The sequence below is a fragment of the Asterias amurensis genome, chromosome 2 (genome assembly GCF_032118995.1).
Source record: "Asterias amurensis chromosome 2, ASM3211899v1".
Lineage (NCBI taxonomy): Eukaryota > Metazoa > Echinodermata > Asteroidea > Forcipulatida > Asteriidae > Asterias > Asterias amurensis.
This window is the reverse complement of record NC_092649.1, coordinates 9,761,514-9,789,142: the sequence shown is the minus strand read 5'-3', so window position 1 is coordinate 9,789,142 and position 27,629 is coordinate 9,761,514. Positions and strand designations below refer to the sequence as shown.

Below are 27,629 nucleotides of genomic sequence, written 5' to 3'. Positions count from 1 at the left end.
GAACCAAAATAATATCAATACACATCATGATATGAATTTATTGTACCCCTAAGTTATTACAGAGAAAAAAAATATTGTAAAAGTAACTTTAAAGACACTGGACACTATTGGTTATTGTCAAAGACCAGTCTTCCCACTTGGTGTATCTCAACATATGCACAAAGTAACAAACCCGTAAAAACTTGAACTCAATCGACAAAGTTGGGAGATAATAATGGAAGAAAAAAACACCCTTGTCACGCGAAGTTGTGTCACACTCGATGCTTGATTTCGGGACCTCATAAAATCTAATTCTGAGGTCAATCGAAATCAAATTCGTGGAAAATTACTTCTTTCTCGAAAACTTACGTTACTTCAGATTGAGCCGTTTCTACTCACGATGTTTTATACTTTGAAGAGCTCTCTATTACTCGTTACCAAGTAAGTTTTTATACGCTAACAATTTTGTTGAGTCAATACCAACAGTGTTCACTGCCTTTACGTTTTAGCTGTTGCAAACTGCTAACCAACCAAAAGGACCCATGGTACATAAATGACAAATAATTTAAATCATTTTTGAGCCTTCGAGAAAGACTCTGCTGAAGGGTTGAAACGTCATCACATTAATTATTTTAGCACAAGTAAAATAATTAACAATTGTAAATTCAAGTAGACCACATCAGGATGCACACTGCTCCCCTATCGAAATCAAGCGCATGTAGCGATACAATTATAGTAATTAAAAATACAAATAAATACCCGGTACAAAGTCAAAATCATACTGAAATTTTCCTCATAAAAAAAAGTAAGCTCATGAATCTGCAATCATGACTACTCTAAAAACTCCCATGTAGAGAACTGACCACAGTCGGTTCCGAATCCCCTTCTGGGGGCCTGACCTAGTTGGGTCAGTGTGACCCGCAATCTGTATCAAAACTACACAACAATAGGTCGAACCTTGGCATAATCCTAGCTACTCCACTGTTTAAAGTAAGTTTCCAGATCATTAGCCTGTCCAGTATTCTCACTATGTGTATCCCAACATTATGCGTAAAATAAACCTGTGAAAATTTGGGCTCTTGGTCATAGAATTTGCAAGAAAATAAAGACAGTATTATTTTGTGTGCTTTCAGATGCAAAAATGCTTCGGCTGAAGCCTTTTATTATTCGAGGTGGGAATTTCCTCTTTCTCCATAACTACGTTACTTCAGAGGGAGCCATTTCTCATACTATCAACAGCTCTCAATTGCTCTTTGCCCAGTAAAATGTTATGGTAACAATTATTTTGAGTAATTACAAATAGTGTACAGTGCATGTGGTGCAAGCAGCAGATTGTGGGATCGGGAATGTGCGGTAACACCGTGATATCTACTTGCCAGGTATGTTCTTATAGAGAACTATCTTGCTTGATTCTACTCCCGCGGGTAGATGTTCGGAGTTTGGGAGACTTCTCAGTTCTGAAAAGAACTGTCCTGCTATTTAACTATTACCCGGGCGGATGGTATAAAAAATTGGCTGGGACTACTACTTTAGCTAATAGGATCGTGATTAACTGTACTACCGCGGAGTCAGTTCTTAAATTGGTTTCCACGTTTTGACTAGCTTGCTCTAGTCATCGTCAGGAGACATATTGTAATACCATTGACTGTTCATTCAGCAGAACAGTGAGAGTTAACAAGTTTTTACTTTCGGTAAACGGTATTGTCCAAGGCCCACACTTCGTGTACCACAACTTATATATAAAATAACAAACCTGTGAAAATTTAGGCTCAATCGGTCATCGGGGTCGGGAGAAAATAACAGGAAAACCCACCCTTGTTTCCCCACGTTTCGCCGTGTCATGACATGTGTTTAAAATAAATCCGTAATTCTCGCTATCGAGAATTGATATTGTTTTAATGTTTTCTCAGAAAGTAAAGCATTTCATGGAATAATATTTCAAGATAAGTCTTTCACCATTACCTTCTGTAAACCCTGTAAATTATTTGTAAGTCTGTGAACTTTTAATTGTTTTTCTGTACCGAAAGTGTATAATAATAATAACCTTACTTATAAAGCGCTTTTTACAAAAGCGATACAAAGCGCTAACGAAATACAATAGCAACAAAACAAAAGATAAACTACATGCTTTATAGACAAAACAATGTAATTAACAATGATTAACAATTAATAATGGCTTTAATGAAAAAATAACACACCTGCGTATCGTAGATCATTGCAGATTATGTCAATTAACTGCACTTCCAAACAAGGGAGATTTCTGGCACATTTTGAACCTCCATGTATTTTTTTTAACACGGGATTTTGGAGCATCGTGGTTCAGTGGGATAAAGCTACCATGACTGTCATTTGGCTTTCTCTTTTTGTCCTTGCAAAGACACCAATCCAAGCCTTACGAACTTCCTTCTCCCTCAAGCAAAAAATTAGAAAGATTGCAAAGCCCTGAAGAGAGGTAAAGACTTCGGCAAGGACTAGGAAGACTAAGTTCAGCTTCGTGATAAGAGGTAAGAGAGATAAGAGTCCGAAGACCCATGTCAGACCGATCAAGATTGAGATATAAAAGGCCCTCTTGAGTCGAGTAACCACCTCCGTACGCTTGTTCTTGGCATGGTTTGTAGATGAAATCATGCTGGGGCGGGTCAGCCTGTACATAACCAGGGTGAAGATGACGAAGTTGTAGAGTAGAACGAGTCCAATGATGAGCTCTTGGCCATAGTATAACGAGTTGCCAACTTTCAGCAAACAACTGAAAGTATAAATAGCAATTAGAGGTGCGGTGTTCTTTTATGAAACCTCGGTTATAGCAAAATGTATGCTGGTACACAGATCACAGAAAAGAAAAATGTCTAACAAATTACCCTCTAAAAAAATACCATTTTAGGGACACGTTGCCTTTCGGATTGGTTGCTTTGGGCTACAAATGGCGTTTATGTGTACGAAGGAGATAATAATTGTCACATATCCACCCGCCAACAGAGGGCGGTGTTATTCAACATGGCTGATTAAACAGTTGTAACAGCTCAGAAGTCTCCTCGTTCCTCAATCCTTATTTAGGCCACATGCCAACATGGTGGCAGCGGTAAACTACTATACATGAAAATACATAGTAAAGACAGTACTTTTAGACACTTTCTGGCGAAATTCTCTGTCAGGAAATTGAAGTTTGACATCGTTTTTGTGCACCAAATCATACGGAGCCAACACAGCGTTTTGTGTACATCACTACACGTACACACACAGTCACAGACAACGTGCATCACCCGTTCAGTGGCGACCTCAACCCGATCCCGAGCTCCTGCTAACTTGGTAAGCCGTGCAATCTCCTTCATATTTTAACCACAGTGTCTCAACTAAAGTACCGCCATGTCAGAGAACGCAGGATTAAGCCCCAGAATGAACTGGGAAGATGCTGACCAAGCCAACTCAATACAGTTATTTCAGCAGCAGTGTGCCTTATATTTTTCTGTCAAAGATATACCTGTTGACAAGCAAGTTGATCACATTCTATTGTTCATGGGAGCCACAGGCATAAAGATCTACAACTCATGGAGCCTCACAGAGCCCGAGAAAAAAGACCCTACAGTTGTGTGGTCCAAATTCATGGCACAAATTCAGCCCAAAGAGAATTTTCGTGTGGCTAGGCTGTACCTACAGAAGTTTGCTCAACGTGATAGTGAAACAATAGATGATTTTCTCTCTCGACTCAAACTTCATGCCCAAAAGTGTGAGTTCAAGGATGATGCTGAGTTCCAGGACCGGGTCATTGAACAGTTCATAGCGGGTGTGAAGTACACTGAAGTCCAGAAAGATCTCCTCGGCAAGGACAAAACGCTTACAATACAGCAAACCCTTGACCTAGGACGAACACATGAAGCTTCGATCAACCACATGCGTCAGCTTGCCCAAGTCCAACCGACAGCACCACCTGATGCTGCAACAGTTGATGCCATCCGCTCCAAGCGAACATGCCGTAACTGTGGAGGCACACACCCCTTCCGCCCGAGAGACTGTTGCCCGGCATACAACTCAACTTGCCATAAGTGTGGCAAGAAGAACCACTGGCAAAACGTCTGCCGTTCCACTGGTTCCAATGATAGGCAGCCCAGAACACGTGATAGACCACCCTCTCGTCGTAAGCCCCGTACTCCCTCTAGAGGGCGCAAGAGGCCTAATCCAAAAGTACACTACATCTCTGAGCAAGATTACGAGAGTGAGTTTGAAGATGACTTTAATGAGATGGTCATAAGCCCAATCCTTGTCTCAAACATCAGTGCCATACACAATGCTGAGCAGCACGACAGCCCTGACACACGAGATGAGGTTTTCACTTTCATCGAGGTGAAACGTGACCGGAAAATGCTGGTGAAGCTCCGCGTCAAAGTCGATACAGGAGCCCAGGGCAACACAATACCCCTGAGAATGTACCGCCGCATGTTTCCAGACAGACTTGACTCTGGTGGATTTCCAAGTTCTGACTCTACATCCAACCATAAAGCCATACTGACTGCTTACAACAACACAAGAATAAAGCAATATGGTTCTACTTCCCTTCCCTGCCGGTATGATGGAAGTGCCTGGGTGACAGCAGATTTCTTCGTCGTGGACTCTGACGGCCCAGCAATCCTTGGTTTGCCCACTTCTCGCAAACTGCAGCTTGTGACTCTGCACTGTGCAATAACGACACCACAGTGCCCCTCTATCAGCTGCACTCAGGATCTACAACGCCAATACCCTGACCAGTTTGACAGGATTGGTAACTTCCCTGGCAAATACCACATCGTCCTGGATGAAAATGCCCACCCTACAATCAGTGCTCCCCGCAAATGCCCCATAAAGATCAAAGATGAATTGAAGTCTGAGCTAGAGAACATGGAGCAACAAGGAGTGATCAGACGCGTCACTGAGCCGACTGATTGGGTAAGCAGTTTGACAGTCTCCAGACGAGAGAATGGGAAACTGCGTGTCTGCCTCGATCCGAAAGATCTTAACAACGCAATCAAAAGATGTCACCACAAAACTCCGACCATAGAAGAAATCACCCATAAGTTCTCAGGTGCCAAATTCTTCAGCAAGCTAGATGCCAAGAATGGCTACTGGTCGGTTAAACTGGATGACGAAAGCGCTCTACTCACAACATTCAACAGCCCCTTCGGTCGCTATTGCTACTTGAGACTACCCTTTGGCCTAGTGATGAGCCAAGACGTGTTCCAGCTACGCATGGACCAATTTCTTGAGAGCTGTCCTGGTGCAATTGGCATTGCAGATGACATTGTAGTTTTTGGCGCGACTGAGGCAGATCATGACAAAAATCTTCATCATCTGATGAAAGCCGCCAACCAGTACGGACTGATGTTCAATAGCTCAAAGTGTGCGATCAAGACCCCACAGATAAAGTTCTTTGGTATGATCTACGATAAGCATGGTGTACACCCCGACCCAGCGAAGGTTACAGCCATCAAACAGATCAATCCACCTCAGGATAAGACAGGACTCCAGGAATTCCTTGGCATGGTGACCTATCTCAGTCCCTTCATCCCGAACCTGTCCGACCATACATCTGACCTAAGGGCTCTCCTAAAGAAAGACATTGACTTCATCTGGTCTCCTTCACATCAGAGGGCTTTCGAGAAAGTCAAAGACCTCATCTGTGCTGAGACGATCCTCACTTACTTTGACCCCTCCAAAAAGACGACCATCCAAGTAGATGCCTCCATGAAAGGCCTGGGTGCAGCTCTAACCCAAGACGGCAAACCGGTCGCCTTTGCTTCAAAATCCCTCAGTCCGGCAGAACAACGGTATGCCAACATAGAGCGTGAACTCCTTGCAGTTGTCTTTGGATGTGAACGTTTTCACACATACATATATGGCGATCATTTCACTGTAGAAAGTGACCACAAGCCCCTGGAGATGATTCAGCGCAAATCACTAAAAGCCGCTCCTCCGAGACTGCAGCGAATGCTTCTCCGTCTCCAACCCTACGATGTCACAGTAACCTACAGACCAGGGAATGAAATGCTCCTGCCTGATGGCTTATCTCGTCTCCCTGTACCAGACGCCAATCACATAGACCTTGACCTGCATGTGACCTTTGTCCAGTTCACACAACCGCGCATTCGCTCTCTCCAACATGACACAGCCTTGGATACCACCCTCATGACACTCAAAGATATAATCATCGAAGGATGGCCAGAGCGACGTCATGACGTCCCCAAAGCTCTCCATCAGTACTGGCCCTTTCGTGACGAGCTTGCAGTCGAAGATGGACTTATTGTTAAGGGTGAGTGCATTATCATCCCCGCTTCACAGCAACAACATGTCCTCCTCCAGCTCCATGAAGGCCACCAGGGTAGCGAAAAAACCAAGCTGAGAGCCAAAGAGTGTGTCTTTTGGGTAGGCATAACCAAAGACATCGACACACTTGTGAAAAACTGCCCAACTTGCCAGCGGTTCCAGACAGCACAACCACGAGAAACTCTTCTTCAACACACTGTCCCCACTCGCCCGTGGCAAGTTGTCGGTACTGACCTGTTCTTCTTCGAAGGTGATAATTTTCTCATCGTGGCTGACTACTACTCAAAGTTTCCATTCATCCGGAAGCTACCAGTGCCATGCACAAGCCAAGCAGTTGTAAACGCCACCAAACAAATCTTCGCCGAACAAGGTATCCCTGAGAGAGTTGTCAGTGACAATGCCAGACACTACGACTCAAAACAGTACAAAGATTTCTCCGTCTCATGGTGTTTTGACCATATCACTTCTTCACCCCACTACCCCAGATCCAACGGTTTCATCGAGCGCACAATCCAAACAGTCAAGAAAACCATACGAAAGGCTCGATCCAGTGACAGTGATGTAAATATGGCACTCCTCTGTCTTCGAACGACCCCAGTTGACCATACTATTCCCAGCCCAGCTCAAATCCTCTACAACAGAAAACTCAGAGGCAACTTACCTGCGAAAATCCGCAACTCCCTCGCAGCTCGTGACAAGATCCAAGAGCGTTTGTATGAGCGTCAGAGTACCCAGAAACAATACCATGACAGACAAGCCAGAGATCTCCCTCCCCTACGGTCCGGTCAAACCATCTCCATTCTTGACCCCAACAGTGGCCGTTGGACACCAGCCACTGTAGCGGAGAAATGTCATGAACCGAGGTCATACATAGTCCGCACCCCCAATGGAAGTATCCTCCGTCGCAACCGCAGACACATTCGTGACTTGGAACCAGTCAAGAAGCGAGTGACCTTTGACATTGACCCTCAGACACCCTCACAGTCATCGCCCCAACCTCCAGTCACCACTCCCCCACGTGTCAACACACCAACCCCACCACCTCTCCATCAACCAACGGTTCAACATCCAGAGTACAAAACTCGCTCTGGAAGACTTGTGCGGAAACCTGAGAAACTCTCATTGTGAACATTGAACATTGAACACTCCATCATGATGCCACCCATGATATACTCAAACTTTTACTAAAAAATTTTTTCTTGCAAAAACTGATACTCAGTTTCTTACAAAAAATTCTTCTTTTTGACAAAACCAAAGTTTCTTTTATTTAAACCACACCAGACTCCTCTAGCAACCAAAGACCACAATGCTTCAAACTTTTGAGTTCATTCACAGAAAACTTTTTATTTTATTTCTAAACCTCATGTGATAGACTGGAAAAAACCTCCAGTGGAATCCTAAAATACAGGATCATTAACCAACCATTTTTCTACGGATGAATGCAGTTGATTCATCATGAATTTGATCAAAGAGCACAAAAACCTGTGTTCAACATTATAATTTTGTTGTATTTAAAATCTGTGATTTTACACTGTTCTTGGATTCAAATTTTTTTTTTAAAAGGGGGATGTCACATATCCACCCGCCAACAGAGGGCGGTGTTATTCAACATGGCTGATTAAACAGTTGTAACAGCTCAGAAGTCTCCTCGTTCCTCAATCCTTATTTAGGCCACATGCCAACAATAATAATAATAGATGTTTGAGTACAGTACACAAATATCCCTTACGTATGTTTTCGTTTTACTTCATGGACTAAAACGTTCCGCCATTTTGTTTGGAGTAAAAAAAAAAATGGTTCTACAAAATGGCGGACCGTGTCACCAAGTGAAAGGAGAACGGGATATTAATTTTGTGTGAATAATTGTTTTTTCTACAATTTTTTTCCCCAGCCTTTTCAATCCGAAGGCAATGACGGTCCCTTAGGTATCAGCTGGTATCATGGATCTGTAGCCTGGGCCCATGAGTTATCCGCAAGGATAAAGACAGGTACCTGCTATCAAAGATCCATTGGATCCATTAGATACAATGATATCATTGGATAAACGTGCGGTGACAAACGTAGATGCTCAAACAGGACACTCATATCACGTCCGCGATAGAATTTGACTGAAATTAGACAGCACAAGCCTCGAAGTATGACGTCATCAGATGTCCAAGCTATCATGTAGCCCATAGCTATGGTGGCCCTGAAGGGACATCGCATATCGCAAACGTGTGCGCACACGTATGCAATGTCGTGAACCAATTCGCGAATATGTGCGCACACGTATGCAATGTCGTGAAACAATTCGCGAATATGTGCGCACACGTATGCAATGTCGTGAAACAATTCGTGAATATGTGCGCACACGTATGCAATGTCGTGAAACAATTTGCGAATATGTGCGCACACGTATGCAATGTCGTGAAACAATTCGCGAATATGTGCGCATACGTATGCGAATTTGTTTGCAATGTCGTGAATTTATTGAATACCTTGTCGCATACCTTTGGGATGATGTCATAGTTGCGGTCAATTTGTTAGTGATCTAGGGAGTACGCAATTGGCACTGGTCCCATTTCATATTAATATCCATCTGTACGTCTAGATTCCAGACTAGCTGCTACAACTCCCCAGTTCATAAGGAATTTAATTGAAAGGTATGCGACAAGGTATGCAATAAAATTCACGACATTGCAAATAAATTCGCATACGTATGCGCACATATTCGCGAATTGTTTCACGACATTGCATACGTCTGCGCACATATTCGCGAATTGTTTCACGATATTGCATACGTGTGCGCACATATTCGCGAATTGTTTCACGACATTGCATACGTGTGCGCACATATATGCGAATTGTTTCACGATATTGCATACGTGTGCGCACATATATGCGAATTGTTTCACGATATTGCATACGTGTGCGCACATATATGCGAATTGTTTCACGACATTGCATACGTGTGCGCACATATTCGCGAATTGTTTCACGACATTGCATACGTGTGCGCACACATATGCGAATTGTTTCACGACATTGCATACGTGTGCGCACACGTTTGCGATATGCGATGTCCCTTCAGGGCCACCATACATAGCCGTATCTGCTTGTTGCCCGTTGAAAATGTTATAATTAGTTCATCTACAGTATTGGTGTATCTGTTACTTACATACCACCTTTCGAGTGGAAGGACACGAATGACATTTTTCTACATTAGGAGTAAACTTTGAGCATAAAAATGTCTGGATATCGCATGAAAATAAAAGGTTCAGTTTTATACTTACTGCTTCTCATTCATATATTGTGTGTGGTCAACTGCAAATACGATGATAACCACTAACAACGGAAGTCCTGTAAATTTGAAACATATTCATTTCACATTATTTATAATATTTGTGGTCTCAATATGATCTCATTATACAAGGAAATGAAATTAACTCACTCACGATTTTAAAGTTGAAAAAATCAATTCAAGAAAAAAAAGTAAAACAATCTCTTTGATACTTGATCCAAAGACCCCTGACAGATGCTCTACCAACTGAGCTAAGTAGTCTTGGTTTCAAGACCATTGGTGTTGCGCGGTCACACACAACCAACGTTCCGATTATGCACGGCAAAAACTGTCCACGCTATGAACGAACGCTAGCGGGCGCTGTTTCTCTGATTTACGGATCTCACCATGTCCTGTGCTCACCATGGTCTTGGATATTTGCAAATTGAAGGCGTGGCCAGACTATGTAAATTACTTTTAATGTATGCAATATTCATATCACGTGACGAATTGAAGATGACTATTCAAACTAGATCGAGTCAAAGGTCAATATGATCGGCGGTCTATTTTTAATAATCTTTGCTCAAAGAGTGATTCCGTGGTCATTATAGGCCTATTAAAAGGAAAACAGTGAAATTTTAAGTATAGGTACCTATTCAGATTATGGATACGTGACGATTTGAAATCGTAAATAATGGTCAAAAATCGAACGTAAAATTAGCATTCAGAGAGTCCGTGTATCGGACGCTGTATGGCCCCACGGCGTGGAGCAATCGGAACGTGAAATAAGCCTTGTGGAATATCACGTACCGCCCATGCCGTGTCTCGTGGGGGTTGGAGGTGTTAAATCCCAGGCGCTATGAACTCCCAGCTTGCGGGTGTCGAATCCGTTGTTTCTTATGATCGCAACATTCCAATATGCTCCATTTTAATTCATGGCCCCTAATTTCTTTTTGTTATAAGTTTTCAGGTAATTTTGATGATGTCAAAACGTAGGAATATCGCATATTGTTATATTGACAGTGTTATTGTGTGAGTAGCTTAAAAAAATTATGAGAATTTTTTATAAACGGTTTAAATAAAAATAATGCTAAAACAAAATTCCCTCAAAGCATAATTTTGTCAAACAAAGTATTATTTTTTTAATTCTGTGAATGAAGAGTTATTTTTGAGGTAATGATTTAACTGGGCAACTAGTGGAATTTAATGACCCGACTATTCGCCTCAAATAACTGGGAGTTGAATAGCAGTAGTCGCCGCTGGACAAGCAATCAAAACTCGAAATTTCTCATGAGTTATTCCAAACGATATTGTTACGACTACATTCCCAAAAAATGTTATATGGTTACGTTCCAAGCTACGCAGCTACTCGGCTACGTTTACGTTCCAAGATACGCTTAGGTCTACGTTCCTTCAAGTTACACTATAATATCAAAAGGTATGTTTTCAAGCCCGAGTCAAGCTACGCTTACATTCCAAGATACGCAGCTACGTTTACGTTCCAAGATACGCTTAGGTCTACGTTCCTTCAAGTTACACTATAATATCTAAAAGTACGCTTCCAAGCCCGAGTCAAGCTATGCCTACGTTCAAAGATACGCAGCTGCGTTTATGTTCCAAGATGCTACGCTTCAGTCCAAGATATGCTTACGTTCCAAAAGATGTCAACGTTCCAAGCTACACAGCTACTCAGCTGCGCTTACAGATCTGCTTACGTTCCTTCAAGTTACGCTATAATATCAAAAGGTACGCTTTCAATCCCATGTCAAGTTACGCTTACGTTCCAAGACCCGCAGCTACGAATTACGTTCCAAGATATGCTTATGCTCCACCAAAAGATACTGTTACGTTCCAAGCTACGCAGCTACGCTTATACACTCCAAGATACTAATAGGTTACGCTACAATATCAAAAAGTACGCTTTCAATCCCGAGTCAAGCTACGCTTACGTTCCAAGATATGCAGCTACGGTTACGTTTCAAAATACGTTCTCACAAAGACGCTTTTGAATCCCTCAAGATTTCCTTCCCCCAAGATTAAAAAACTTTCACTGTGAATAACACTACAGGGCCCACCAGTTAATATCTATTTGGCAGAAAATACTGTACAAAATTTCTTTACTATCAAAAAATTTACTTGGGCACTACAAAATTTCAAATTTAATTAAAAATTGGCTGGCAACCAGTTTCTGCTAAGCAATACTATTTTGTGCTAACTATAAGCAAATTGTTTAGCCAATACAGGCTTCATCAGTGTGGGCCCTGGCACGTCGGGAGCATAACGCCACGATCGCATTTCAAGCTGCATATCATGGCAATGCAGGTGTCTGGATCTGGACATTATACATAGAAATGTTTGTGCTGGTACCACAAACCTTTCTTTATCGTATTTCCACCCTGTGTCAAAGTTTTAAATCCTACTGATCTGGACATTATTATACTCCGATAAAAACATATATACCCACACACAGAGTAAAGCAAAAGTCATGCAACGGAATTACTGCATGCATTGTACGCTACATGCACAACACTGATGAATTATTCATGAGCCAACCGCATCGCAGCCTCTGATTGGCTCCACCGGAAAGTCGGGGGAGATTTGCCGAAAAACAATAAAAAAGTTAAGACCCGTCGCTGCAAATATTCAAGACCATGGTGAGATCTAAATCAGAGAAACAGAGCGCCCGCTAGCGTTCGTTCATTACAAGCGTGGACAGTTTTTGCCGTGCATAATCGGAACGTTGGTTGTGTGTGACCGCGCAACACCAATGGTCTTGTATGGTGGCCCTGAAGGGACATCGCATATCGCAAACGTGTGCGCATACGTATGCAATGTCGTGAAACAATTCGCAAATATGTGCGCACACGAATGCAATGTCGTGAAACAATTCGCGAATATGTGCGCACACGTATGCAATGTCGTGAAACAATTCGCAAATATGTGCGCACACGTATGCAATGTCGTGAAACAATTCGCGAATATGTGCGCACACGTATGCAATGTCGCGAAACAATTCGCGAATATGTGCGCACACGTCTGCGAATATTATTTGCGATGTCGTGAATGTTATTGCATACCATGTTGCATACCTTTGAATAAAATGTCTAATGATCTGGGGGGTTTCTTTCCACAGTGAGATAAGCGGTAGTCATTGCAGCAGTAGTCTTTGTTGTGAGGCAAGCGAGGCGTGTGGTCGTCCTTGGCCTGGTGCCAAGTTCCTGGGTATACACATGCTTTACAGAGGGAGCCTGCTGTAGCGCCACAGTACTCCCTAGATCGGTAACAAATTATCCACAACTATGACATCATCCTAATGGTATGCAACATGGTATGCAATAAAATTCACGACATTGCAAAACAAATCGCACTCGTGTGCGCACATATTCATGATTTGGTTCACGAAATTGCATACGTGTGCGCACATATTCACGATTTGGTTCACGAGATTGCATACGTGTGCGCACATATTCGCGATTTGTTTCACGACAGTGCATACGTGTGCGCACATATTCGCGAATTGTTTCACGACATTGCATACGTGTGCGCACATATTCGCGAATTGTTTCACGACATTGCATACGTGTGCGCCACATATTCGCGAATTGTTTCACGACATTGCATACGTGTGCGCACATATTCGCGATTTGTTTCACGACATTGCATACGTGTGCGCACACGTTTGCGTTATGCGATGTCCCTTCGGGGCCACCATAGTCTTGGGACCAAGACTATGAGCTAAGAGGCACAGAGGTACACCCCTCAGGTTTTTCCTCTACATACGTTATTAAAGACACTGGACACTATTGGTAATTGTCAAAGACCAGTCTTCTCACTTGGTGTATCTCAACATATGCATAAAATAACAAACCTGTGAAAATTTAGCTCAATTGGTCGTCGAAGTTGCGAGATAATAACGAAAGAAAAAAACACCATTGTCACACGAAGTTGTGTGATTTCTGATGCTTGACTTCGAGATCTCAAAAATCTGAGGTCTCGAAATCAAATTCGTGGAAAATTACTTCTTTCTCGACAACTATGTCACTTCAGAGGGAGCCTTTATCACAATGTTTTATACTGTCAACCTCTCCCCATTACTCGTCACCAAGTAATGTTTTATGTTAATAAATATTTTGAGTAATTACCAATAGTGTCCACTGCCTTTAAATATAAGATACGTAAATGAGCAAGAAAACAAGTCTTTTGAGTCCTTACCCCACGCAGTGGCTGACGCTATCACCATGAAGTGAGACACCATAGCGTTGGTAACTTTCACAAACAGAAGATACATATTGGTGGCTACTACGGCCATCCAGGCAACTGAAGCTAGAGTGAAGAAATGAATCAACACCGCCACGATCTTACAGCCGACGGCAGGCTTTGTAGCTTCGATACCGGTCAGAAAGACGAGGTAAAGCCCCAAGAGGGAGAAGGATAGGCAAATTATGATCTGCTTAGGACGACTTTTGCGACATTTCCTGCAAGAGATAATGGAGACAAGAATGAAAGATTAACATTGACATTAGATGCTATGATTTAGGAAAAACAATCAATCAGTCTGTTATTTTGTATAAAAAAATATTTAAAAATCAATTTTGATAAATATCTGGTTAACACACAATTCAGCTTTTGGCTGCGAAGTTTTAATGTTTTTTTAATAAACAAATAAATAATAATAACAACTTTGTATAAACATTTCACAGAGCAGAACAGTCTACTACACACACTTCTGCTGAATAGAAATGAGTAGGAAACCAGTTACAAACAGTCATTACAAACTGTCATAAGGAGTCATGAAACCATAAAGTTAAAGGAACACGTTGCCTTGGATCGTCGAGTTGGTCTTTGAAAAGCGTTTGTAACCGTTTTTTTATAAAATGCATATGGGTAGAAAGATGTTGTAAAAGTAGAATACAATGATCCACACAAACATGCCTCGAAATTGCACGGTTTTCCTTTTACCTCGTCGACTAACACGGTCGGCCATTTATGGGAGTCAAATTTTTGACTCCCATAAATGGCCGGCCGTGTTAGTTTGCACAGTAAAAAGAAAACCCCGCAATTTCGAGGCAAACTTGTGTGAATCATTGTATTCTACTTTTAAAACATCTTTCAAACCATATGCATTTTATAAAAAACGGTTACAAACGCTTTTTATAGACCAACTCGTCCGATCCAAGGCAACGTGTTCCTTTAAAGGCATGGACACTATTGTAATTACTCAAAATAAATGTTTGCATAAAACATTACTTGATAAAGAGCAACGGAGAGCTGTTGAGAGTATAAAACATTGTGAGAAACGGCTCACATCTGAAGTCACATAGGTTTTGAGAAAGAAGAAAATTCTCACTAAATTGAATTCGAGACCTCAGCTGAGGTATCGAGTTCAAGGCATCTGAAAGCACACAACTTGTACGACAAGAATGTTTTTTCTTCCATTTTCTCTCACAACTTTGACCAATTATTGAGTTCAAATTTTCTTTGTTATTTTATGCATATACATCAAGTGAGAAAACTGGTCTTTGACATTTGTTAAAGGTGTCCGGTGCCTTAAATAAAATGTACATAATTACCCCTGCACGAAATAATCACCGTAATAGTTTTTACTCCCGGGTAAAATAAATGCAAAGAAATAAGTTACGAACTGTCATTTGTTGTTGTCGTACACTTTACGGTCTTTACAGTGTATTACTTGTATGTTTCATGGCTTAGAAACCCTGTATTCAGCGGCTAAATATGTATGTTATTATTATTGTTTGACATTAATTTTGAAATGATTTTTTATTTTTTATTTTACGACGGTTGGGGGGGGATTTTTGCAAGAAAAGAGACAATGGTAACAATGAGAGCAACGATGGATATCGCAACTAGTATCTTGCTGATGTAGTCGCGGACTGTGCTGCCATCTTTGTTACCATAAATATCCTAAAGGAGAAACAACCAACAGTCAAGAGTAAATAACTACATTTCCGGATGGGGTTGGAGAGTCATGAAACCATTGTCCTGAAACGTGCCTCACCCCCCCCCCCCCCCCCCCCCCACCCCGCGAAGAAAACAATTACCGTGATATAATAGTTTTTACTCCCGGGTAAAATAAACGCAAACTATGACAAAGATTTACCACCTAAACTAATACAACAACCCGTAATTTGGACAACATAATCAGAAACATAATTATATCATCCAAAACAATTGTTACTATAAAGTACCCCTTCCAGCCTCATCAGAATAGAATAAAAGCAAAATAAATGTATCACAAATACTGGGCGAGTCAAAATGAAGTCGACAGAGAGGGATTCATTATTTAAAAACAAAACAACAACTGACACTCAACGCCCCAGTGAAGTACATAATAAACGAGCATAATTTCGTGCTTATCTGGGGGAAAAATGAAACAAATAATTGATCATTTCAAAGATAAGTTATGCCCGTTTTACTTAAAGTACTCATGTTTGTAGCTGTCCATGGAATGTTAAAGTCACCTGGAAGTAGTATTTTTCAAAATAAAGCTTTTGTCACTAATATATGTGTTTTGATGAGTGGAATGTGAATAAATCAGTTAACTAAGGTTTTAAAAAATCAGTTCTTATGTTATTTACAAATTTAAGAGTAGACCCCGACCCGAGAGGGTGCTGTTCGTGACGTAAATCGAGGCAGACTTTGCCTGTAATGCGTAGAGTAAACACAATTGCAAAGTACATGTACGGACCAAGTCGTGAGTTTGTACGTTTCAAAACACAGAAAAACACTTTTTGAAATGTACCAACTCACGACTTGGACGTACATGTACTTTGCACGTGTGTTTACTATACGCATTGCAGGCAAAGTCTGCCTCGATTGACGTCACAAAAAGGATAGGCGGAGTCAGCCCCCAAACAACTTTATATATTTTTTTAACATATAAATCGTGACAAACAATTACTAAAAAAATTGTTTTATTGTTCGTAAGCATGTACTCTTATGTTTGAAAGAAAAAAAATTATATTTCCAGGTGACTTTAATGCTTGACTGAATCTAAATATCTGAGTCATTCATTTGTACTTGTTTTGTCAAGTTTCCGGGGACACCTTGCAAAATGAGTACCTTTATTAAATTAGAAATAACTCCTCTTAAGAATGATCAATATTTCTTTCATTCTTTTTTTTCTAATAAGCAAGAGAGAGTGCTTGTTACATACACGTTTGAGTGTCATTTTGTTTGTTTGAAAAAAAAAAACCAATCCCGGTTAACTTCTTATTGGCTCATCCTGTATCGTTGTATTTCATACAAAGAGAACTCCAAAGCTTGTCAAATGATCACAGTGGCACACTGTCTGGCCATCGGCGTTACTGTTGTTGGAGGCCAGTCTACATCCTTCACTTGACCAATTACCAAGGCCGTTAGATAAACTGAAATCCCAGAACACACACATGAGTCTATCCACCGTCTCCTTTGCTCTGTTGACCTGTCAGAAAAGGCATGTGAAGTTTTAAAATCACAATTTGGAGTATGACCAACACTCTATACAAAATAATGTGATTTTGCTTTAGATTTAGATCTCATTGATGTGAAAAGGTGCAAGTTTTCTGAAAAAGTCCTGATGCATTTTGTTTACTATTTTTCTTCTTTTGGGGGCTTTTGTGATGTTTTGCTCCGCGCGAAAGTAACCACAGATTAAAGAGGGGCTTCATGGTAAATTCTCAGTTTAGTGATGCGCTCATTTTTCAATGAGTTGAGTGCTTGGAAAGTAGGGCAGAAGCGTTCGTCATCGGACAACACAAAATAATTAGTAATAAAATAAAAACATGGGTCTGTGCACAACAAAAAATAATGTATGCGTCAGTGATAAGCTCAATTTTCAATGCCATTTTGATCGATTGGTTACCTCGTTTATAGAGACCATGTTTTTAACGGTGTAATATACAACATAAATACCCTTTAAGTGAATTTAAGTTGTCAAAATCCAAAATTATCTATTCGAAAATGAGAAGATCAAAGTGTCTCTCTAAATGTAAAAGAGTGAAAACAACACACTTTACATTTCTAGTGGTCCCTCAAATGGCTCTTTAATAAGAGTGGCGGTTATTCACTCTTTTACAGGGGTTTTACCCCATGACAGAGTGAAAAATCACTCAAAAAGATGCAAACTTCAATCTAAAAGAGTGGAAGACCACTCAAAAAAGAGTTGTCCCTCATATAATGGCTCTTCAAAGAGTACTTTTTCACTCTTTTGCATTTAGAGAGATATATCAGTGTAACTAGCAGAATTCATTCACATTCTTACTTTGGGAGCGGGGAATGTAGTGATGACTGGAGAATCTAGGTTATCTATCATTACGCCCTCAACGGTAGCAGCAATAACACGACGTGAAGACACGTTCTTACTCTGGTTCCGCATTTGGGGAGGCCGGAACAACTTGCTGTTCTGGTAGATGAAGAAACTGATTGGAACCGGATCTTCTGAGACAATTTTGATTAGATAAGATAATAATAGCAATTAAAAAAACAATTATCGTGAAACTTTTTAATGCGCACAAATCAATTAAAGTACTCATGGCGCTATTAATACAAACAATAATATACACATGTATTATTATAATAACCAAAATTGAAATCCAGCACATGTGGTAAAGAAATACAATTAATGCAATACCTAAAAAAATTCGAAGGGTCAAAAATCAACCTTTTACTCAAATATTTGATTTAAAAGATGTGTCTTAAGTTTTTTTAAAGGTTTTTACACTGCAAGTACTGGGGTGTTAAATTAACACCATGGGTAAGATACCAACAAAAGAATCAACAATGTACAACAGGGTTTTAAAATAACACCCATTTCATAAAAACAATTACATTGGCATTATTTTTTTACACTAATACCCTTAAATGTGACAACAGCACCCATGGTGTCAATATTTGAATACCCAGGTTTTTACAGTGTAGGTCTTTAGATTAGATTAAAATAGATTAGATAAGATTAGATGAAATTAGTTTATTGCTATTTATAAACAAGTATACAATAGAAATTGCCTTGATCTCGTGCTTCAAAAATACCTAAATATGTGATAGTAAAATTAAGAAAAACAACTTATATCCAAGCAAAAAGCGAAAAATAAAGGCAGAGTACACCTTTGGTGTTTGGAACTGCTGATTGTTTGAACCCTATAAATGTATGTAGTGACGATTTACGAGTCTTCAAAGACACTGGACACTATTGGTAATTGTCATAGACCATGCTTCACAATTGGTGTATCACAACATTATGCAACATAATAAACCTGTCAAAATTAGAGCTCAATTGGTCGTCGAAGTTGCGAATGAATAATGGAAGAAAAAACGCCCTTGTTGCACAAGTTGTATGCTTTCAGATGCCTGATTTCGAGACCTCCAAATATAATTCTGAGGTCTCGAAACCAAATTCAAACATTTGAGTGAGAAATTACTTCTTTCCCGAAAACTACCTTACTTCAGAAGGAGCCGTTTCTCAAAATGTTTTATACTATCAACAGCTCTCCGTTGCTCGTTACAAATTAGGTTGTTATGCTAACAATTATTTTGAGTAATTACCAATAGTGTCCAGTGGCCTTTAAGGAGGGGTTTGGATGTTTTGAGAACTTTGGTGTAACACAACCTTTATCGTGGAAGAAGTGTTTATGCGGATCATACAGCAAGCACTCATGTTTCCTTATATGCTTGCGAGCTATCATCGGTGATTAAGTTAATTTATAAGGCATCTTTGGTTTCATTACCAGAAACACATAACACCTTATCATACTTTCTTTACCTGTTGAATTGACTTGTTTAAGGATTGCATTTGGTAGTTGGATGGATATACCAGCATCATCAATTTCTGGATTCTGGCCCCTTCCTCCACCAGTATGAAGGAAAATATTCTCCGGTCTCAAAGTATCATGGTCGCCGCCAGAGTCAGTGGAATTACTGCCGAACACCAAACCGTACCCGAGGTCTTCCCGTGGTACGGTGACCGCGACCACGGCAAGGCTGTTCTCCACTGCGGTTAGGTTACCCATGTCGGCTTTCTGGAGAGCACTGATGTAGCTTTCCATTGCCAAGATGATTTGAGATGTAATGTTACTCTCCCCTAGGTCGTCAAATACCGTCTGGTTAAACTGAAGCAAGTCGTTTAAAATGCTAACCACTTCATCAGCAAACTGTCACAGATATTTGGAAATAACTTTCAATGCTTTATAAGGTATACTGTACCCATTTGACAAATTATCAAAGACCAGTATTCTCATTTGGTGTATCTCAATATGCATAAAACAACAAACATGTGAATATTTGGACTCATTAGTTATCGAAGAGAATAGTGAAAGAAAAAACACCCTTGTTGCACACATTTTGTGCGGCTTTCAGATGCCTAATAAAAGGCTTCAGCTGAAGTCTTTCATTTGAGTGAGAAACTTACCTCTATCTCAAAAACTATTACTTCAGACGGAGCCGTTTAAGTAAGTTTTAATGCTAAAAATGATTTTGAGTAATTGCCAATAGTGTCCAGTGCCTTTCATATAATGCTTTTTTGTTGTTTACCTCTCTATTACCGCTCCGCTGCACCCACAGCCATAGTAGCAATAGTGTATTCTTCTTTTAAAGGATTTGGGTACTTTTTCAAAATGTCCATAGATTTACATTAAACTTACAGTGTTGAAGATAATGATAGTGGAAAGATTCCCTTCAAATATTACTTACTGAGGTGCTGTAGTTTTTGAGAAATGAGTAAAAAAATGTCATGAAAATACGTTTGTAAATGATTAAAATAATGTTCGTCTCATGAGACGAAAATTACTTTTACGACATTGTTTTACTCATTTCCCAAAAACTACAGCACCTCAGCACGTAACATTTTCAGGAAGCTTTCTACTATCATTGTCTTCAAACTGTGTAAGTTGAGCGTAAATCTGTAGACATTGTGTTATATTCAGTAACATATTCTGGAGCTGGAAGTAAGAGACCAACTCCTTTATAACCAATGGTTTACAAGGTGCTGTGGCGCAATATGCGGCTGATCCAGCCAGGAACACCGGGGAGAACCCCTTCTCTTTTTAAAGATGCTATGTCAGATTTTTGGCCGATTTGACCCCAAAATTTTGATTCAAAATTCAATAGGTATTTTAATGGGGGTCGAGAAAGTTACAAGCTTTCGTTTGAGCCATTGCTCGAAAAAGTCCGCCAATTATTAGTAGCAGTGAAATATAGTGCTCAAAATTAGTTTTTGTCGGGATCCCGACAATATATTACGTGACCAATTCTTATGTGTTTTATAAGAAACGTTTTAAATTTTTGTCATGGTTCCTGACCATTAAAAGTAAAAGTTAAAATCTTTTCGTTATAGCGGGTAATACTCTTTGAAATACCATTCACTCAAAAACATATATTTTTTTAATGTTTGGGGCAATAGCATCTTTAAGAGCACCAGGTTCTTTTACGTGCGTTACACAACACATACGTCCCATCCGAGGACGCAGCAATAATGGTTAAGTGTCTTGCTTGTGTCACGACCGGGACTCGAACCCACACTCCGCTGAACAGAAACATCAGAGCTTGAGTCCGGTGGCCTTATCTGTCTTACACCACGATCTTGTATTTTGTGATATGAAACGAAATTCGCTCGGCCCCGCCGGTCTCATCAAAGACCGCTGGGATGAGCTGCGTGATGATGAGCTTTGGTGTGAAATTATTTCAGAATGCATGGCTGGGGGACATTTTGCTACCGATTGGCGCAATACACACACAAAACACCACAACACAATGTGTATTATAGAAAATGTTTTACCGTACGTGTTAGGTTGCATTAGCTGTTTCGCAAAATACTCTATAGTTGCGCCTTTCTGCTAAAGTGAACGCCGATTTCGTAAAGTTAAAAAGACACATGCCTCTTAATGACACTAAATGAAAGTGAAATAGGATGCTCAGGAAAACCCAATAATATATTCAAAATGATAATGTGAACACTTGGCCTACCTGAATGTCAGGCGGCGCAGTAGAAAACTGCAAGATACGGATTAGAGTGACTCCAATGGAAACAATGCCGTCAGCATTGTGGTTTTCCTCTCGTAACGACTGGCTCTTGAGTGCCGTAACCACTGCAGCAACATTCTCTGTTTTGATTTCCACCTGGCGATTCGAAATGCACGTACACACACATTCAGAAATGTTGGAAAAGTTGGAGTGTGTGGGTGGGGGGGGGGGGGCTGTCTTGAGTTCTTATGCATGGTTCGAGCCCTTCTCTCTCCACAAAGATATATATATATATATTATATTATATATCAAATAATAAACCACAAGGGATAAACCACAAGGGAAACTGACTGGGTACATTTTTAAATGATTTTAGGATTGAAAAAAGAAAAATTGACTAGAGCGGGATTTGAACCAACGACCTCCGGTTTAACGTGCCGGCGCTCTACCAACTGAGCTATCTAGCCCTATGTTGGTGGTCTCCCAATTTTGTCAATATCTTTGTTCGGGGGTGCCTGTCAGAAGCCATTAAACCGCAAACTGCCGTGTAGTTATATATATATATTTATTATATGCTATTGGTTGTATAAATATCTGTTTTTTTTAATGCTTTGTGTACTACATGTATATTATGTTAAATCCATATTAATTTTATTGTGTACCCCAGATGTGCGGCAACAGATCTACGGATCATAGGATGTATTTGTTTTTGTTGTCCCTTGCCCATCTCGGGGTATTATTGTCAATGTATTATGTTTTGTACTGTTATGGCAAATAAAATAATAATAGTAATAATTAAAAAAAACTTCCCCAAACCCAGACATGCCGTTAAAAACAACTATATTTAGAACACTTCAACAAGGGACAGAAAGGGATATGAATGATGTCTGGTACAATGGTTGACTAACTTGTTCGTTATAAAGAAGTTATCACTTATTGGAATTGGAGACAGTTGTTATGTGACATGATTTGGGGCAAACTGTTGCGTAGCTACACAACGACACAATGACACAATCTGGAGGTTGCTATTTTAGTGAAAAGGACTATTCAAAAAAGCTTTTCCTGGACCATTTGGCGTTAGTGAAACTATCTCTTTTTGATGAAGACACTGGGCCTCACCTTTAGTAATTGTCAAAGACCAGTCTTCTCACTTGGTTATCTCAAAATGTACACAAAATAACAAACTATGAAAATTGGAACTCACTTGCCGTCGAAATTGTGAGATAATAATGGAAGAAAAAACACTATTGTCACACGTCAAATGCTTGATTTCGGGACCTCAAAATCGAATTCTGAGATCTCGAAATCAAATTCAAATATTTTGTGGAAAATTACTTCTTTCTCGAAAACTATGTTACTTCAGAGGGAGCTGTTTCTCACAATGTTTTGTACTATCAACAGCTCTCCATTGCTTATTACACAGTAACATTGTTTTGAGTAATATACCAACAGTGTCCATGTGCCGTTAAGGTAATAATATGTATCTCTGAAGACTTAATTCAAATCTAACTATGGAAAATGGCTTAATCGGTTAAGTTATACAATATAAAGGCCTTTTCACACGAGAAAAATAAGCAGGGTGTCCGTGGAAGTTGTTCTTACCGTTTCCAATTCATCCAAGCTGCACAGCGTGGTGTTTGGGATCTTCCAATGGGCCCGGAAATGTTCGTTCACGGCACACTCCCTCGTTGCTGAACAATGATCGGAACAACTTTGATTTTAATTATTTAAATATATTGATACTTATCAAGTATTAAGCCACTGGAAACATTTGGGTTTGAACAAAGAAAACTTGACTGGAGCTTGAACCAACGACCTACCGCCTGAACTCGGTGAAAACACGATGTAAAAAAGCTGCTCACCAAACTCTTCCTAATACCCCTTCACACCGAACTCGTCCTCAATACGTTCTGAAAAATGTAGTCTTGGTGCAAGACGTTGTATTTCACACTATCACTCTCTACAATAGGGTACTTTTGGGACGCGCTAGCTAGGTGGCAGCAGACTTACCAGGTAAAATCCATTGATCTCGGTAATGTGCGCATGCTCAGTAATACCTGATAAGTCTGCTGCCACCTAGCGTCCCAATAAAAGCAAGCGGGGGATCGCGATAGTTGAGTGGTGCATAACAACGTCTTGCACCTAGACTACATTTTTTTTTAGAACGTAGTAAGAACGTGCTTGGTGTGATGGGAGTATTCCTTAGTATTAATCTTACGACATATGACGAGTTAATACTCGTTCTAACTCGAGATTAATCAATAGCGTTTCGTGAAATAGGGTGCAGGTGAAAGCGATACCAAGCGTATAATAATAGTAGTTGTATTGTTCGCAATGAACAATTGCAAATTGTAATTTCTCCAGTAGTTTGTTCGTCTCTGTCTGTCTGTCTGTCTGTCTGTCTGTCTGTCTGTCTGTCTGTCTGTCTGTCTGTCTATCTGTTTGTTTGTTTGTTTCGTCTTTGTATTGTCCTAAGCATGTACCTTTGCTTATGTATTTTGTTATGTAAAGGCAAGCCGCTATACAAGCTATAACCTGGCTTATTTTGGGCCTTGCCTCTACGGGCTTTCCCGCTAGTTTATTCCTTTTCTGTCTTTTATATAAATACATTACAATGTAGTTCTGTCATTTGTGGAAATGTGTTTGTAGAAATAAACTTGAATTGGGTTGAATTGAATTGAATGAATCACCAGAAATACCTTACCCATGAAAGGATCCGATGAGCAGTTCTGAGAAGAATTAGCCACGTTGCCCACTCTGGTGGAAGGGAAGACCAACGGGCCTTCTAGTCCAATGTATTCATCAGCTGGGCATTCTTAAGATTGAAGAAGACAAAATACAAATTTGAAAGGAAGGATATAGGCTTAGGTCTCGAATTCAATTCAAATATTTAAATAAGAATTTTTTTCTCAAAAACTACACGTTACTTCAGAGAGAGCCGTTTCTCAGAATGGTTGGTACTCTCAATAAGCAGAGCCGAATCTACGGCGAGTGATTTTGTTTATCCTGTTGGATTTCATCTAATTTAATTTATCATGTGTTGCTTGCTCTCATCCAACACGGTCCGCCATTTTGTGGGGTCAACAATGGGTTCTACAAAATGGCGAACTGTGTATGTTCATGAAGTAAGGCCGTGTCCGAAACGACGACTTCGGCTACAGCTACGTCTAGATCAGACACGCGCGATCTAGCCGTAGCTGTAGCCGAAGTCGCATACCAGACAATTTTGAGGGGTATATGTGTGGATCATTGGGTGCGTTCGTTTAGCTTCCCTGGGTCGACCCCGGTGTGTGGCGGTTTTTTCTCCCATGACGAACCTGGGTAATTATCTGCACACGTTCGTCCTGGAAAAAGAAAACGCAACACACCGGGGTCGACCCGGGCAAGCTAATCGAACGCACCCATATCCTACTTACAATGGGTGCGTTCGTTTAGCTTCCCTGGGTCATCCCCGATCCTCGGTCTGCCCCGGTGCGTTCGAAAAGCTTTTGACGTCATTCCAGGGGCTCACCCAGGTCAGCCCCCAGTGCCCTGCTTGTGGAGTGGGTCACTTTGGGGCTGGCCCCAGGTGAACGACGTCACTACGAGAGCGGTGAGTGGTCGTTCGTTTAGCTCTTGTCAGGACTCACCCGAGTGAGCACCGCGGGGTAAACCCAGGAGAGGCACCCATATGTTCTAACCATTATGCATTTCAATACAAAAAAAAAATTCCCAAAGCGTCCAATCTGAGGGCAATTTGTCCCTTAATCCGTCACCTTCGTGTTTAAATTGTTTGCTTATTTAGTTAAATTCTGATTATTTACCACTGCAACCAATCAGTTCCACACGCATCGACGGCCAAATGCTGATCGTTCTGGGAATAATGCGGATGAAACGAGCTCGAATTGAACTGTCAAACTTTCTCGTAACGGTGTCTGTCAAGCCTTGGTTGCCTTCAAAAATCTGAGCGGGATAAAAAGAACACATTATTAGAGGCACAAAGTCAGGTGGTTTAGTGTAGAATATCAATGTAATTGTATTGTAAACCAAATCCCCTTAACAAGGAACACGTTGCCTTGGATCGGACAAGTTGGTCTGTGACTGTTTATTTGGTGTTGTATTTTTATTAAATAAACCAGAGTTGAATTGAATTGAATATTAAGGTTACCGTTACAAGGGGGGGGGGGTGCGGTATTTATGATATTTTACAAATGTTCCGGTACTTTTATAGTTGTTATCCATCTACCTAAAAGTCACACAACAATTTATTTCTACCCTTTTATGAAGTATAATAATTTAAAGAAAATTCATATGTTCTTGTTTGAGAAAACATTTGGGACAATAGAAATAAAAAAGAGTGAGCCTGGTGGTGTATAACTGTGACAGTGTTTCAGACTTGTTTCAAGCCGCGGCACTTAAAGGCAGTGGACACTATTGGTAATTACTCACAATAATTATTAGCATAAAACCTTACTTGGTATAACGAGTAATAGGGAGAGGTTGATGGTATAAAACATTGGGAGGAACGGTTCCCTCTGAAGAACTGTAGTTTTCGAGAAAGAAGTAATTTTCCACGAATTTGATTTCGAGACCTCAGATTTAGAATTCGAGGTCTCGAAATCAAGCATCTGAAAGCACACCACTTTGTGTGACAAGGTTTTTTTTCTTCTTTAGTTTCTATCTCGCAACTTCGACGACTGATTGAGCTCAAATGTTGCACAGCTTTGTTATTTTATGCGTATGTTAATAATACACCAACTGTGAAGAGTATTCTTTGACAATTACCAATAGTGTCCAATGTCTTTAACTACCGTTCGCAAGGACAAGTTTCTATAAAATAAACATAAACTAAGTTGATCCACAGACTAAAAAGGCTTATAGGCCTACCTCGGTTTTACTATCAGCAGAAGTAACACTTTTCCATTCACTTTCGTCCATGCTGTACTGAACCTTGTATGTCCTTACGTATGAACGATAGTGACCGAGATCATTGACACCTTGTGTAATAACGCCTTCAACCAGCGTTTGCTCAACCAGGTCGACTTGGAACCATAGGCCATCCACGTTTATACCGTCAGCGCACCAGCCCCCAGCAACGAGCGGGTTCATGGTTCCATTCTGGTTCAGTCGGCCGTTCTTCGGCTGACAGTTACCCTCACCTCTCCGACAGTCACCCTCACCTCTCTGACAGTCACCCTCACCTCTCGAATTTTGAAAAGACCGCGAGGCTGATATCCTACTGTCGGGAATCCCACCACTTTCCATTCCCAGTTGATCCCCGCAAATAACTTTAAATATTCAAAACACATTAATTATAATGAATTAGAACATTCGAATGGTTCCAAAATCCAAAGGAATTCTTTTTTTCTGAAGTACACCACCCCTTAAAGTCATGTAAAGATTTCCCGAGATAACCATCAGAACACAACGGAGACATAAATAGGTCTTGATCATCGTTCTTATTTTATATAACTCTATGATTATAAAAGAAATCATTGATGTAAACCAAATGAAACGTGGTTCCAAAGTCCAAAGGAGTATTTTGCCTTAAAGGCAGTGGACACTATTGGTAATTACTCAAAATAATTGTTAGCATAAAACCTTACTTGTTAACGAGTAAGGGGAGAGGTTGGTAGTAAAAAGCCTTGTGAGAAACGGCTCCCTCTGAAGTGGAGTAGTTTTCGAGAAAGAAGTAAATTTCATCGAATTTGATTTCGAGACCTCAAGGTTAGAATTTGAGGTCCCGAAATCAAGCATCTGAATGCACACAACTTCGTGTGACAAGGGTGTTTTTTCTTTCATAGTTATCTCGCAACTCCGACGACCAATCGAGCTCAGATTTTCACAGGTTTGTTATTTTATGCATATGTTGAGATACAGCAAGTGAGAAGACTGGTCTTTGACAATTGCCAATAGTGTCCACTGGCTTTAAACAAACGTTTTTCCTATGAAGTAACTCCTAAACAAACAAAACAAACAAACAAACAAACAAACAAGCAAACAAACAATTAACCCCCCCCCTCCCACCAACAAAACAATCACCGAGTTAAACAAAACATCTAAAAGAAACACATTTAAGCAAAAGCTCTCAATACTTACAATCCTGTGAACATGAACTTCTTGATGACATTGCGACAAGAATCACACTCAAGAATCTATGCAACTGCAT

The 27,629-nt window shown here is 40.4% G+C and overlaps 1 protein-coding gene across 1 annotated transcript; it reads right to left on the bottom strand.

Moving 5' to 3' along the window:
- Positions 1-51: 51 nt before the first annotated feature.
- On the bottom strand, positions 52-27,629 carry LOC139949368 (adhesion G-protein coupled receptor G4-like). Its single transcript, XM_071947744.1, is given in 15 exon segments — positions 52-2,725; positions 9,543-9,609; positions 13,742-14,004; positions 15,324-15,451; positions 16,794-16,970; positions 17,790-17,965; positions 19,287-19,674; positions 21,485-21,637; positions 23,084-23,172; positions 24,186-24,296; positions 25,285-25,423; positions 26,348-26,445; positions 26,448-26,528; positions 26,620-26,748; positions 27,560-27,629. Coding segments are annotated over 15 exon segments (2,496 nt in total). The 3' UTR covers positions 52-2,298.